Consider the following 14,645-nt stretch of genomic DNA (forward strand, 5'->3'; position numbering starts at 1 on the left):
CTAGAGATCAAACTATTTGGACACCATGATTATTATAGCCTTATGAATAAAAGGCTTTAGAACAAATTAGAATAAGATTAGAAGGAAAACAAAATTTTACAGTAGTTGTTCAGATCAGTCTTCTTCATTCTCTGCTTTTTAAAGAGCTACAACTTTACTCCATTTTTAAAGTAAGCCAATGGAAGTGTCAGTGATTATTTGAATCCCAGATATTTTATAATTAATATGTTAAAGTATGTGAGTAATGCATATATACAGAGAGTAAAAATAGATCTGTTTCAGTTCGTTTTATATGTGTCCATCCACCAAAATATAAACTTTTTCCTTTGTCTCTATGAAAAAAAGGTTATCCTGTTGCTCTGTGGCAAGCTTTTTTCACTTACTGTGTTATGCCTTAGCAATCTTTCTGTTATTACATTATTCTTTGAAGAGTTATGTAGTTACTTATTCAATCAAAATATTTGACATGACAATCAATCAAAATATGTATTGAGCTATTACTATATGCCAGTAAATAAAAAACATATACAAACACAATCGTGAGATTGTAAAAAGTGCTATTACAGAAATAGGGTGATGTTATGAGCACTGAGGAGAGGGAAATTATTTAAACAGAGCAATCAAGAAAGCTTGCTCTGAGCCTTTAAAGAGTTAGAAAAGGTACAAAAGTTGGAAGGAACAAGAGGAAGAACAGGAATAAGCATGACAAGTTTGCCAGATAGGAAGAACCGTTATCACTGGAGTATAGTAAAGAAGAAGGAAAAATAATACATGATGTGGTGGGGAAAGTAGAGCTTTTTCAGCCAGGATAAGGCCATTTATTGAACATCGGTAAAAATATTTTTTGGTTTACAGAACAAAAAGCTCTACCTGTCCCCCCAAAAAATCCATGCTAAAATATTTTTTACGAAGTTACCCAAAAATACTTTGCTCTTAATTTTTATACAAGAACAGATTAGAAAAGATTGTTACTGTTAACACCTTCTCCACAAAGGGTTACCTTTAAATTTTACCCCATTTTAGTAAGGTCGAGTAAGATGTTTACTAATCTAATAGGCTCCTGTGGTCCTAGTTTTTTCTGACAACCCTAAATAATGGATTTGGATGCTCTAGTTTTCTTTTATTCTAATTTGTTTTCTCTTAAGAATTGAGTATATGCATGTAAATTAATGTAAACATATACAGAATGATTTCATAATAATAGCTAAAACAAGTTTACTAGTGTCAGACTGTCCAAAATGCTTTGAATACATATATGCATTATTTTCTTTATTCCTCCAACAATTCTTTGTACTATTTTACGTATATTACAGATGAGGAAACTGAAGCAAAAGTAGGTTTAATAAGTAGTATTGAAGTTGGGATTGAAATTCAAGCATTATCCTTCCAAGATTGTGTGTGCGTGTGTGTGTGTGTACAAATGTATATCACTAGATTAACTAGAAAAGTAATTTGATAACCTTAATAGAATTATTTGTATGACAGAATAGCTAATGCTAGCAGTATTTATTTGTTACAGTATAAAATATTAAAAAGTATAATTTTTCAGGCATATAAAGCTTAAAACAATTCTTTTAGAAAATTTCTTGCCCAATATTATGAGGAAGATGTAATTTAATAAAATAATAATCTCTGTGTTAAAAAACAAAGTAATGCCGATGGTTTTGTTTTGCTTTGTTTTTGTTTTTTTTACAGTTTGGGTAGCTATGCCTTTTTTATTGTGAGCTATGAAGTACAGATCAGGGTTTTTTGCTGTTTTTGTGTTGTTTTTACATGCTCTAGTCCATTCAGAATACCAAATTAAATGTTTTCATTCACTTAATCATTCCAAAAATATTTACAAAATGCCAAATGTTGTTCTTAGAAGCTGGAGATAGAATGGAAAGCAAAGGATAGACAGGCATGACCCCTGCCCTCAGAACTTTAGTAGAGTAAGCATCATGCAGTGAATATAAAATTATATCTGTGGAGTGTCAAAACAGAGAGATAGAGTGCTATAAGACTATGATAGGGGCACTAGATCTTAACAGGGATGTTAAAGAAATTTGCCTAAGGAAGGATAATTGAACTGAAATTTAAAGAAAAAGTAGTGATTGGGCACTGTCGGGGTATGCGGGGACAGGATTGGAAACGCTGACCAGCATTTATAAGGAACTGAATATGGCACATGTAAGGAACCGAAAGAAAAAGAAAAAGGAGAAAAGCTCATGGGTGTGACTGAAGAGCTATGTGTGGGGGAGATCACACTAGTCTCAGCCTGAGCTGTGCACTCAGGAGTAGAGTAACCTGGGACAAGTCACTTAACCTTTCTGAATCTTTTTCTTCTTCCATAAAATGGAGTATATGGAATTGAATCCTCACATGCTGGTGGATAAAATGTGGTATCTTATTTTAATTTACATTTATTTAATTATGAATACAGTCGCACATTTCTTCATATATAATCTATTTATATTTATATGTCTTAGGCAGTCCCTTCCCTTTCCTTATTTTTCTCTTGAGTTTTTTGTCTGTTTCTTATTATAAGACACTTTATAAATGGAAAATATGAACCCTTTCTAATATGTTACACGCGGGTTTTTTATTCCATTCTTTCTTTTGACTGTTTATGGTGTTTATACTAATAGTTTTGTAAGGTCCAGTCTTGAAACAGCATTAGATTTTTCACTGTTCATTGTGCACACTACAGTGTTTCAAAAAGGTTTTAAATACTGTTTTTGCAGGCCTCGGACATCCAGGCAAGGACAGTAGTACTTACCTGGTCACCTCCTTCCAGCTTCATTAACGGTGAAACAGTTGAGACTACCGTACCAGAACTCTGTAGTTATGAAATTCTGGTCTCAAGTACTGGAAAAGATGGGAAATATAAAAGTGTATATGCGTAGGTATTTGTTACGTTTTTACTCCCTCCCATTATGTAAGTTTATGGTTTATCATATAAAAACTTAATACTAATTTTGTCTATTTTTCTCTCTTCATGCTTTTATTTTGAATTTATAAATTGAGCAGTGATAGTGATTTCAATGTAAATAGTTCAGATGCCAGATATACACATTTCTGTCTGCAAGCCCTTGGAATAGTTGTTTTTATTGGCCACATTCAGCTTTTTTATTTTTTAGGAGGCTCCCTAATGTTTCTCTACTCACATATTCCTGAGGCATAAATATAAATTGTAGTATTTAGAAGCCAGGACCAGAGATAGAGAACTCTTAGATTGTGAACTCATGAAATGTGATATTGCTCTTCTAAAGGGTTGGATTTAATCCTTATATGTACAAACTCATATCTATTGTAAAATGAAATTAGTACCTTGTTCCTCATTTGTTTGTCGGTTTGTTAATAATCATATTTTGAAAACCTATCATAGTTCTCTTTCCTTGGTTCAAAAGTATATTTATTATATACCAAGAAACCTTGGAAAGAGTCAGAGTGGCTCTTATGATTGTGACGCTTATGATTGACAGTTGTAAAATAAATTATTTTTCTGTCCTTATTCATATAAAAGTTACTATTCTAATGAAAAAAAAATAGAGAGTAAAGTTGATTATTAGTTATCTTTTAAGCACCAGAAAGATTGTAAACAAGGGTGATTACTCATTTGATCATAATTAACACACAATACTGGGTACATCAACCTTCTTGGAATCTTTTTTCAAAAAATAGCTAGTATAGGGAAGAGAGGAAAGTGAAACTACCCAGTTACTATCATCTAGTAATATAAGGCAATAAAAATGTCTTATCTCTATTGAGAGACTTCCTTGTGTTTGTTCTATTCATTTTTCTTAGATGAGACAGATCTACCTAAGGAGTAAATAGGGGATAAAAGACCATCAAGCTAAAGGATTTTGTGCATGCATGCATATGTGTGTGTGTGTTAATGGCTGTTTCTAGTTAGCTATGGTTGCTTGCTAAGAGGAAGGATTTTATCTCCATGTACATCCTGACCGGAGAGCCCAAGAGGAACATTAGTCATAATCACTTCCTTTCCTCTAGACCAGTCAAAGTCTCTCTCCAAGGATGCTCCTGCAACTGCCTAAACTGCTTAATTCATTAAAGTATATTTTCACCAATGAGACATGTTTTCTTTCTCATGATATTTACTGACTTTTATTTGAGAAACAGGATAGCTGGAAAGCAAGGAGAGTACTGGGGGTGAGAGGAAAGAACCCTATAAAGTAGAGAGGAGAGAAACTCCTCTGAAGGGAATGGAACAGAGAACAGTGATTTTAAAAAAAGAAATAGAAAACAGACTGGTTTGTTGGCTACATACCAAGTAATAGTTGTATTATGATAATATTAAGATGAGTATGTACTGTTGTGCTTAAAAAAGTAATAGTGGCCATGAGAAATCCATTACTTTAAATTATGATTCACTGTTTTTCTTATCTACTCATTAAACTAACCTTTTAAATGAAGTTCCATGTTATATTCTAATAAAATACAATAGTGACAGACTCCTTGTAAAAATTTGGTAGTTTTGATTTCAGTAGTACATACGTTATTTCACATTTTAGCTATGTGCAAAATGGATTTTTAAATAATCGAAAATGGTTCTATTTCTTCAGTAAGCTAAATATCTTTCCTAACTCCACTCAAAAAAAGTCTGGCTTACACAGTTGATTTGCTAAGCACACCTGTTTGTTTTAAAGTGGTATGTAGATACATACTTAAGTTTGGCACATGTCCTAATTACATAGATTCCACATTAGTAGAATTTGAATATGGTCACAGTTGGTAAAGTAAGAAGCAGTGTAATTTCATAAAGTACTTCAGTGTACATAATGCATACCCTCTGGAAATGCTTTATTTATCAGGCAATGAAATATTCCTTTTTTCCCCCAGAGGAGAAGAAACAAGTGTCACTTTAAATGATCTCAAGCCAGCTATGGATTACCATGCAAAGTAAGGAGCTCCTGTGTGTTGCTTTTTATATGATATAGCACAGGTAGTTTTATTTTTAATCTTTCTTTAAAAGTCTAGAATATAATTTAATTATTAACTTTGTATTAAAAACATGGACTTTGTGGACTTCGGTTTTTCTTTTGGTACAATTATCAGCACTTTCTCCAAAAAATAAAACATTTAACTCATGTTATATTGAAGGGTTGTATCACCCCGTTCATAGGACCTCGGGATTAGAATGAATATATAGATATTATGTATAGATATTATGTATTATGTCTACAGTATCTAGTTTAGCACTAGATAATTGTCCCAGCTTTTGAAATTTTTACAAAACAGAATCATAAATATTTGGCTTGTACTTACATGTTTTTACTACATCCTATTTTGGAAAGAGTTTGCGATAATAAAACACTTAGAATTTTACACTGAATAGGGATAATGTAGATACTGTTTTACTCTGCATATGTCTTCCATTGTAATTTATGAAAATTTTATAGACTCCAGAGACTTCTCTGGTTGGCATCAATATAATGCATTTAGTCAGTCACCTCCATTTTTAAAAAGAACATTTGTGGTTAGAATTATTCCTATTAAACTATTAAGTTTTCAATTATACTTCCTATGATGAACCCAAAGTATTGTCCAACCTAGTATTTTTCAAACTGTGGATTGCAGCTATTATTGAATTATGTAATTAATTTTGTAGGTTATATTCAGCATTTTTAAAAATTAAATATAATCAAGTGGAATAGAAAGTATCAGTATATTACCCTAGTTAAGGATATTGTTTCTGGAAACTTGTCCCACGTATGGGCGCGCTTGGTACTGTTTGTATGCCTGTGTGCAAATACATATTGCACAGACACAGTTATGTCACAATTTAAAATTTAATCATGTACTTTTTACTTATGTATATTTTCTCACTAAAATATGTGGGGGGCACCATTCTAACTTGCAAGTACTTAAAGGTGATGCTATTGAAAGGCAGGATATAATAATTCTGTAGGAGTAAACTATTTTATTACCACAGAGTACAGGCAGAATACAACTCTATAAAGGGAACTCCTTCAGAAGCTGAAAGCTTTACCACCTTAAGCTGTGAACCTGACATACCTAATCCACCAAGAATAGCCAATCGGACCAAAAATTCACTCACTTTGCAATGGAAGGTAAGAGCATTCTCTAAAATATTTCCAACTGGGCATTTATTTTCTTTTTTTTCCCCCTGTAAAATTAAATTTCAATTGTTTTTGGAGACAAGAGCTTTACGCTAACTTGCTCTTACTCTTTATATTTATTAAATAGTCATTTGTTTTTTTATATCTTAAAATAACACTTATTGGTTTTTCTTACTATATGTAAATATAGCAGACAAGCCTGACTTATAGTTAGCAGTTCTTATTATACTGGACATGTTGATGACATTGAGTGTCACAACAATAATTCTCAAGTTTATTACTCCTTTTTATAATATTTTATAACAATGATTTTGTATCCTGAATTTTATCCTAAATGAGATTTATAATAACTAGACTCACGGTTTTTAAAATATCAATATGATGCCTTAAATGAGGAACAAAATTATTTTTAATAGAATAATGCATATTTCAACATGTGAATGTTTGGACCTAGCTACACAAGATATAATGAACTGGACAGACACTGGAAATAGAATTAGTAATTCAGATACCACAGACAGCATTGTCATTGGTGACATGATTTGCTGAAATGATATATAGGTCTTGGGAAATTGCTGAGCAAAATTAAGTACAGTCTTTTCCAGATTGCACAGTAGTTGCATTTTGGGAAAATTCAGTAACTGTTTAAACTGTACAAAAAAAAATACATTGTAAAATGGAATTAGGTTCTAGGTTCTGATAATTATAAACAGATATGTCACCTACATAGATGTCCAGTAGGATAGCCAGAAGTCTTTTCTAGAGGAAGAGAACAATTATTTATTGTTCTGATTGTCCTACACTCTACAGGAACTGGTAGCATCCTAGATCCCCACCCCGCTGATCATCAGTTCCTCCTGCTCCTGACATTACTGTGATGATCAAAAATACCCCCCACAAAATTTCAGAACATCTTCTAAAAGATACCACCCCAATAGCGACCATTGATTTGCAGCGAGAAAATAACTACGTATTTTGATTTAATTATCTACTCTTACCTCAAGAGCAAAAACCAGGCCTAGCTTTCTTTCTGAAAGCTTTTGAATATTGGGAGCTTACTACTTGTTCAGAGCTTGTTAGTTCCCAGTTCTTCTGAAGATATTAGATGCTTTGTATACTTAAAAACTATCATTAGCACACATTAATTAGACAAGTGTATACATATTGGTAAGTATGACTAATTTTATTTCATGTCATTTGGAATAGCATTTCATTTATCTGTATGCTAAGGCACTTTCCTTTGATAGGGCAATTGGGGTAGCAGCCCAGTGCCCTTCATGAAGATTGAGATTTTTCTAGGGTACTCCTCTTTATTCTGATAATTTCAATTGAATTTTGAAATTTCTATCTTTAACAGTATCTCAGTAGGCCTATACAAGACGTAGGCCTAATCAAGTGCTACCTCTTAGTTACCCATACAGATTGCCCAGGCTTGCACCCTTCTAGAAATGGTCCAGGATACACACACAGTAATCAGTATGGTTGAGGAAAAAGTTAGACATTATTGTTATGGTTATTGGGAATAATGTGATATACAACTGTGCACTACATAATGATATTTTCATCAGTGACAGAGCACATGTACAGCAGTGGTCCCAATAAGATTATAACAGAGCTGAAAAATTCTTATCATCTAGTGACACCATAGCTGTCTTGAAGTCATAATGTAACACATTATACACGTATTTATAGTAATGCTGGTGTAAACTAACATACTGCACTGCCAGTTGTATAAAAGTATAGCACACAAAATTATGTACAGTACATAATACTCAATAATGATAATAAATGACTGTTACTGGTTTATGTATTTACTATACTATTTATCATTATTTTAGAGTATACTCTTTCTACTTATTAAAAGAAAAGTTTGCTATAAAACAGCATACCCTGTTACTCCAGCAGCAGCCTAATATATCTTGTGTTTACATCTCTTAATTGCATCATTTTCACTTGTGCTTCATTTAATCTCCTGTTGTTTTGTACAGTAACATGCTGTACAGGTTCGTACATGCTATACCGTATAACTTAGATGTATAGTAGGCTATATTATCTAGGTTTGTGTAAATACAGTCTCTAGTGGTTGCACGATGACAAAATCACTTAACAATGCATTTCTCAGAATATTTCTCCATCATTAAGCAGTGCATGACTATACCTCACAGTTGTTGGGAGGGTTATCAGATAGTATCTGTAAAGCCTATAGTACAATAGCTGGATAATAATAAACATATTAACTATTGGTATTTAATTTTAAAGTTGAAGACAACTAGCATCGTTTTAGTGACTTTTGACTTTGCTGCCTCATATAATCTAAAAACATTACTATGGAAATTAACATGGTATAAGAACAGTGGCATGCAGTGGTAATTGAGAGAAGTACTTTATCAACTGACATTGTTTAAAATTGCTAGTGGATGGCGATTATAACAAGTTGACTGAGGTTGCTCTTTTTCTCTTAATATTGCTAGTTTCTGGGCAAACCTTCTATTGCTTGGCCCCTGGAATACTGATGGATAGGAGCACTGATTTTGTATCAGATAGACCAAATTTAGTTCCGCTCCACTCTTAATGACCCTGTGATCTGGGGCAACTTATTCGCACTCTTTAAAGCCTCCTTTTCTCTTTTGTACGGTTGGATAATAGTACTTCATAGAGTTGATGTGAGTATTAAATGAGATCAAAGTAAAACACTTTACACGTTATAGTTTCCCTCTAACTCAAAGAAAAAATGGAGTATAGGTCACAGGACGTTTTAACAGCCTCACAAAGAAGTAAAAGAAATTAAGCAAAGTAAATGTGAGACTTTAGCAACTAGACTAGAACACAGTCAAGTCATTTACTCTGGGGAAATATATTTTTACACTACTCACTTCCTGTTGAGACTTGGCTACCTTCTCTTTCTTTGGATTCTCTTCCCCTGCTGTATAAGAGTTGGAGTTTCCTAAGGATTTTTCCTCTGCCCTTTTCTCTGTATAGTCACTTTTAACTGCCACTGCTGTGCCAGTCAGTGAGTATTAATGTAACTTACATAGCAAATGTTGCTCGTGCTAACCAGTTGAAAATTATAATTTAAAAAAATTTTAAATACAAGATCTGTTCAACAACTAACCCATGTAATAAAAGATTCTATTAAAAACTTAATGATTCTTGATTGCTGTTTTACATAGTTGGCAATATTATATAAAACTAGATAGAGTCCAGAAAATTACAGAAGTTCTCTGGAGAACTATTTAAAAAGTTAAGATTATTTAATTCTGATAAGAGAACTCTTCCAGTCAATTATCTTCAAATAGATGAAGTTATTATTATAAGGACAGTAGTGATCACAGTTCTGCATCCAAGTGAGGACTAAAGAGGAAATAGGTTAAAAATGTAGAAAGAATAAGGTTGAAATTCTTGACTGATTAAATACTGGAATAAAATGCCAAGGGAGAGTGATGATTAACAGATTGATGAATTAGCAGTCTTAGGTAACTGGCACATTGAGTCTAGAAGTGAAGATCCAGACAGTATGCCCTCTTGGAGTTCCTTTCAACACCCTAGTTCTTTCACTCTTTGATGAAATGTACAATATTACTCTTAGATTGTAAGGTGAGTTTTAATGAAAATGCCAGAATCGATTTTAGGGGCTTAAAGTTGATAAAACCTGATGAAAGGCCAAGTGATTTTTTTTTTAAGGATTATAAGTTAAGATAGTTGTTGCTAAAAGAGATAGTTCAATGTTTAGAAAAACTTGAATAACCTCTTGTTTTGTTTTCTTTCCTTGTACTTAAGAGGATTATGGGGAATACAATACATACATTTCTGTATTCTCTGCAAATTTTTCTAGGGCTAAGTATGTCACAGAGAACATCTGCAACAGCGTAGATTCCTTAGATTAGATCATCACAATATCTTTTACAGAAGTACTAATTTGTACTCATTTTGTTTGTTTTAGGCACCTAGTGACAATGGTTCTAAAATCCAAAGCTTTATTTTAGAATGGGATGAGGTAAGTAAATTGAATCTTTTTAAATTAGGCTAAAATTGAGTGCATATCCTCAGGCAGAAATAACTTTTTTGTTTAATAGTTAAGTTTTTCCCTCTTTAAAAACAGTGTGAATGATTTCATGTGATGCATGGGTGAATTGATGGTATCTTAGAAAACATTGTTGACTGGACCTCCTTATGTTTTGTTTTTCCACCTAAACCACCGTCAAGCTGTCACTTGGGTAATTACTTTGTTTTTTTTAATTTATTTAATTGAAGAAATGATTTTAATTCTCCCCCATCCCCCCATCCCCTCCCCACCCCATTCTACCTCCCTGTCTTGGATAATTACTTTGGTGAAAGTTTTTTTGTTATTGTTATTGTTTTTACATTAGCCTTAAAGGCAAGCATATTCGTTTACTACGGCTGTTTTAACATAATACCATAAACCTGATAACTTAAAACAACACACATTTATTCTCTTACAGTTCTGAAAGCCAGAAATCCAAAATGGCTTTCACTGATCCAAAAACAAGATGTCACCATGGCCATGCTTCCTCCAGACACTCTAGGAGAGAATCCATTGCCTAGCCTTTTCCAACTTCTGGAGGCTGTCATTGCTTGGTTAATGGCATCGGATCTTTTCTCCCCCCTGTTGTCATTATTACATCTCCTTCTTCCTCTTCTGTCTTCAAGTTCTTCTCTGCCTCCCTCTAAAAAGGACACTGCAATTCCATTTTGGACCCAGTCAGATAATCCAGGATAATCTCTCCATCCTAAGAACCTTAACTTAATCACATCTGTACAGTCTCTGTTACCATATAAGGTAATATTCACAGGTTCCAGGTATTAGGATCTGGATTTCTTTGGGAGGCATTATTCAGCAAGCATACTGAGCTTTATTTTTTAGGACCTTGTTTTACTGTTATTTATCATGTCCTTTCATACCCCGATGCTTACACCACAGCTAAGAGGAGGCGCCAGGGAGAGTAGAAATTTCATTAGTAATTTGGGAATTCAGCAGTATATTAAGAGCGATGAGGCACAACCAAGCGGATTTTTTCCCAGAACTTCTAAGAGAATTCAGAATTAGGTAAACCTATTACTATATGATAGTAATTTAGAAGAAAAACCATATCATCTTAATAGTTTATGAAAAGGCATTTGATAAAAATTTAGCACCCCATTCCAGTTACAATTCAAAATGAATTAGGACTTGAAAGGTAATTCCTTACTTGATAATTATCTTTGTATTAAGCAAAGTGCCATCACTAAACAATAAAAGCATTTCTAGTCAAAGCAGGAAAAAGGCAAAGTTACCAGTTATCTCTATATTTAACATTATTCAGGAAGTTAGAGTTAATGCAGCATGAATTGGAACCAAAACAAGAGTTACAGCCATGGTGTCTGGACTGGGGGACAAAAATTATCATTATTTGATTTTCTTTTTGGACAACTCAGTAGAATCAACTGTAAAACTATTAAAACTAACAAAAGAGTTTAGTAAAGCTGCCTGATATAGACTGAAAGTTTTCTTTGAAGCAGAAGTCACCCTATCCACCCTTTACCTCTGCTGACACATGCAGAATATAGGTGGAGAATAAGAAGCTTGTTCATTTTGTATAGCACCCTAACTTTCTAAAACTCTTTAGTTGTCCTAAGTTGTAGACTTTTATCTCTCCCATTTTATTGCCTGTAATTGAGCTGTTCTCTTTGCTTATACTGTTTTAGTGTTAAATCTAAGGAATAGTAGCTCCAAAAATCTTTACTATAAAGTAGCTTTGCAGCTGTCTAGGTGTAGAGGTTTGGGGATGGGTAGGAACCTTTTCCTAAAACTGTTTGCAAAGAACTTTTCATAGGTTGAGGAACACCACCAGTTGTGTATATGAACAATCGCCCTGTTTCCACCACTACCAGTCCCCCCATAGAGATTGTGGGGTCCATACCTGGAAAGTTTCTTTTACTGAAGCCAGACGTTTAGCATCCGCTAAAACAGGGTACTTAGTTCTAGAAGCTATAAAAAGATATCTATTCCCCAGTTTTTAAATTCTGCATTTAATGAACAGTAAGTATATATAAAATGTGTGTGTCTCAGCTTTCACTTGAGATCCATGACGCGTGCGTAACAAAGATGACTTTTAATGTATGCTAGCTAATATATTACTATCTGTCAAGTGGGAATTGATGTCGATTTACCTTTTTACAATAATGTACATGATATATAGTAATCAGCCATTTCTTTTAGGGAAAAGGAAATGGAGAATTTTGTCAGTGTTACATAGGCTCACAGAAGCAATTTAAAATTACTAAACTGTCACCAGCAATGGGTTGTAAATTTAGACTATCAGCCAAAAATGACTATGGTACAAGGTAAGATACCATTTTAATGTAAATATTTTAGATTATCCATTCAACTTCACTTGTATAAATTATTCACAGTCCAAATTATCTACTAAAATCCTGCTTTAAGTTATCATTTGTTGATATAGTTAAGATGTTTTAATAACTATAAGAAGTTGTTAGTTACATAAATTGCACTTTTAAAAGAATGCTAATTCACTTTTAGGTATCTGACCTGATTATCATAAAGGTATTATCAAATTCAAGATATATTATTTAGCTTGTAATTAGTTATCTATCAGAAATTGTAATTTTCTCAGAAATGTCATATATCAAAAATTCTTTATAAAAATAACTTTTTTTCATTCCTTCATAAAACCTATTTGTTTCAACAGTGGTTTTAGTGAAGAAGTTTTATATTACACTTCAGGCTGTGCCCCTTCTATGCCAGCAAGCCCTGTATTAACTAAGGCTGGGGTTACTTGGTTATCCTTAAAATGGAGTAAACCCTCAGGAACACCATCAGATGAAGGAATTTCTTACATTTTAGAGATGGAGGAAGAAACTTCGGTAAGTATGAATATGTATTTTAAATTCGGTACTTAAAACATATTTCAGTGTGGTGTTAATCCTAGTTAATACAGTAAATATTGCCACAATAGTTAGATTCTTTCCCAAATCTTTTGAATCCTTGGTTGGTTGTTGTTTGGAAGGGACTGGGAGTGAGGGAAAACTCGTCTTTAGTTTTCTTGATGTGTAAGAGTGTTTTGTTTCTTACGTGTTGTATGGTTGTGCCTTGAAACAGTGTAGACTACATGTTAAATATATATGTACTGGGAAAAATAGAGGAGAGGATCACCACAGCCATCTAGATTAAGCAGCTCTAAAAGATAAGGAAATGATGTATCTGCCTTCTGCAACTGTGTTTACACACTGCTTTCCCAAATGTCAGAGATTTGAAGAGTCTCACATGAGATTATATAGTGCAACCTGAGTCTAGTTATCATTGGCTCATCTGCTGTGAGCTAGAACCAAGCTGACCAAGAGTTAGGCTGTCTTGTAGTCGTTATATATAATTCTGTAGCTTTTTAGAGCTACTCTGAAGCAATAAGAATCAAAAACAGCATTCGTTTACTCCTAGGTATATATCCAGGATAAGTGAAAATACGTGTCGGTACAAAAAATTCTACCCAAATGTTTATACCAGTTGATTTATAATAGTCAAAAAGTAGAAACAACCCAAACGTCCATCAGCTGATGAATGGAAAAACAAAATGTGATATATCTATACAATGAAATATCGTTCAGCTATATAAAGTGGTGAAGTACTGACACATGCCTCAACACGAATGAATCTTGAAAACATACTAAGTCAAAAAAACAGTCACAGGGAGGAAAAAAAAAATGGTGTAGATGATAGAGGCTCTGTTCATCCCTCTGACGACCAAATCAAAGTTGTGACGGAGACAAGGAGCAAAGAGCAAGGAAAAATCGCCAAGGATCTAGATGAACAAGCCATACAATTAGGGAGAAATACAAGAAATCACCCTGCAATGGTAGAAGGTAGGACGGGGCGAGGACGTGGGGCTGCCCGGTCTCCAGCAGCTAAGTAAGACAGAGGCTGTGGCAGCGGCAGCGGCAAACGCCTCTTAAAGGGGCCACATTCGTGAATAGATTTTCCCAGTGACAGACCTCCTCGTTCTGAGCACTAGTGCCGACTTGGCTGCGCACAGTGGGCACCAGGAACTTACAGTGAGACATTATCAGAGTAGGGGCTGAGGTGATACTCGCTCTGTACGGAAGTGCTGGTGGTATCCATTGTACCTTGTTGAGCCCTCCCCACTCCAAGTGTGCGGACACAGTGCTACCATAGCTGAGAAGTCATCAAACTGGATAACAGAGGTCACTCTGCCCAGAGGATTCCCTGAAACCCCACCTCCCAAACTTGCAGCCCCACCCAAGCCACATCTAGTTGTATCCTCAGCAGGTAAGGTGCTCCTTGCCGAGCAGCTCCTAGGCTCACACTGGAGGCAGCTGGCCTCAGTTTCTGGTGTGGCCTTTTGAGGCAACTGTAAGCACAGCATCTGTGGATTGCTTGCTGAATCTTAACAGGTGGCCCTGGAAGGGCAGAGGCTTGGGCCTGTAGCTGAACCCCTCTCAGGACTGTGCCACTGGGCACCTACTTCACAAATCCACACTAATAAGACCGGGAGACGCAGGAGCTTTGGTTAATACATAGAAACAGACATG

General features: G+C 34.4%; 1 protein-coding gene across 2 annotated transcripts in view; it reads left to right on the plus strand.

The window, feature by feature from the left end:
• FNDC3A (fibronectin type III domain containing 3A) overlaps positions 1-14,645 on the plus strand; it is a 181,523-nt gene that overhangs the window by 137,412 nt on the left and 29,466 nt on the right. For both annotated transcript variants that reach the window (XM_006916448.2, XM_015592884.2), the window contains 6 exons: positions 2,724-2,881; positions 4,843-4,902; positions 5,936-6,074; positions 10,024-10,077; positions 12,301-12,425; positions 12,791-12,965. In XM_006916448.2, the coding sequence (XP_006916510.1) occupies positions 2,724-2,881; positions 4,843-4,902; positions 5,936-6,074; positions 10,024-10,077; positions 12,301-12,425; positions 12,791-12,965 (711 nt within the window). The remainder of the gene's footprint in view (positions 1-2,723; positions 2,882-4,842; positions 4,903-5,935; positions 6,075-10,023; positions 10,078-12,300; positions 12,426-12,790; positions 12,966-14,645) is intronic.

The sequence above is a fragment of the Pteropus alecto genome, unplaced genomic scaffold, assembly GCF_000325575.1.
Source record: "Pteropus alecto unplaced genomic scaffold, ASM32557v1 scaffold24, whole genome shotgun sequence".
Classification (NCBI taxonomy): Eukaryota; Metazoa; Chordata; class Mammalia; order Chiroptera; family Pteropodidae; genus Pteropus; species Pteropus alecto.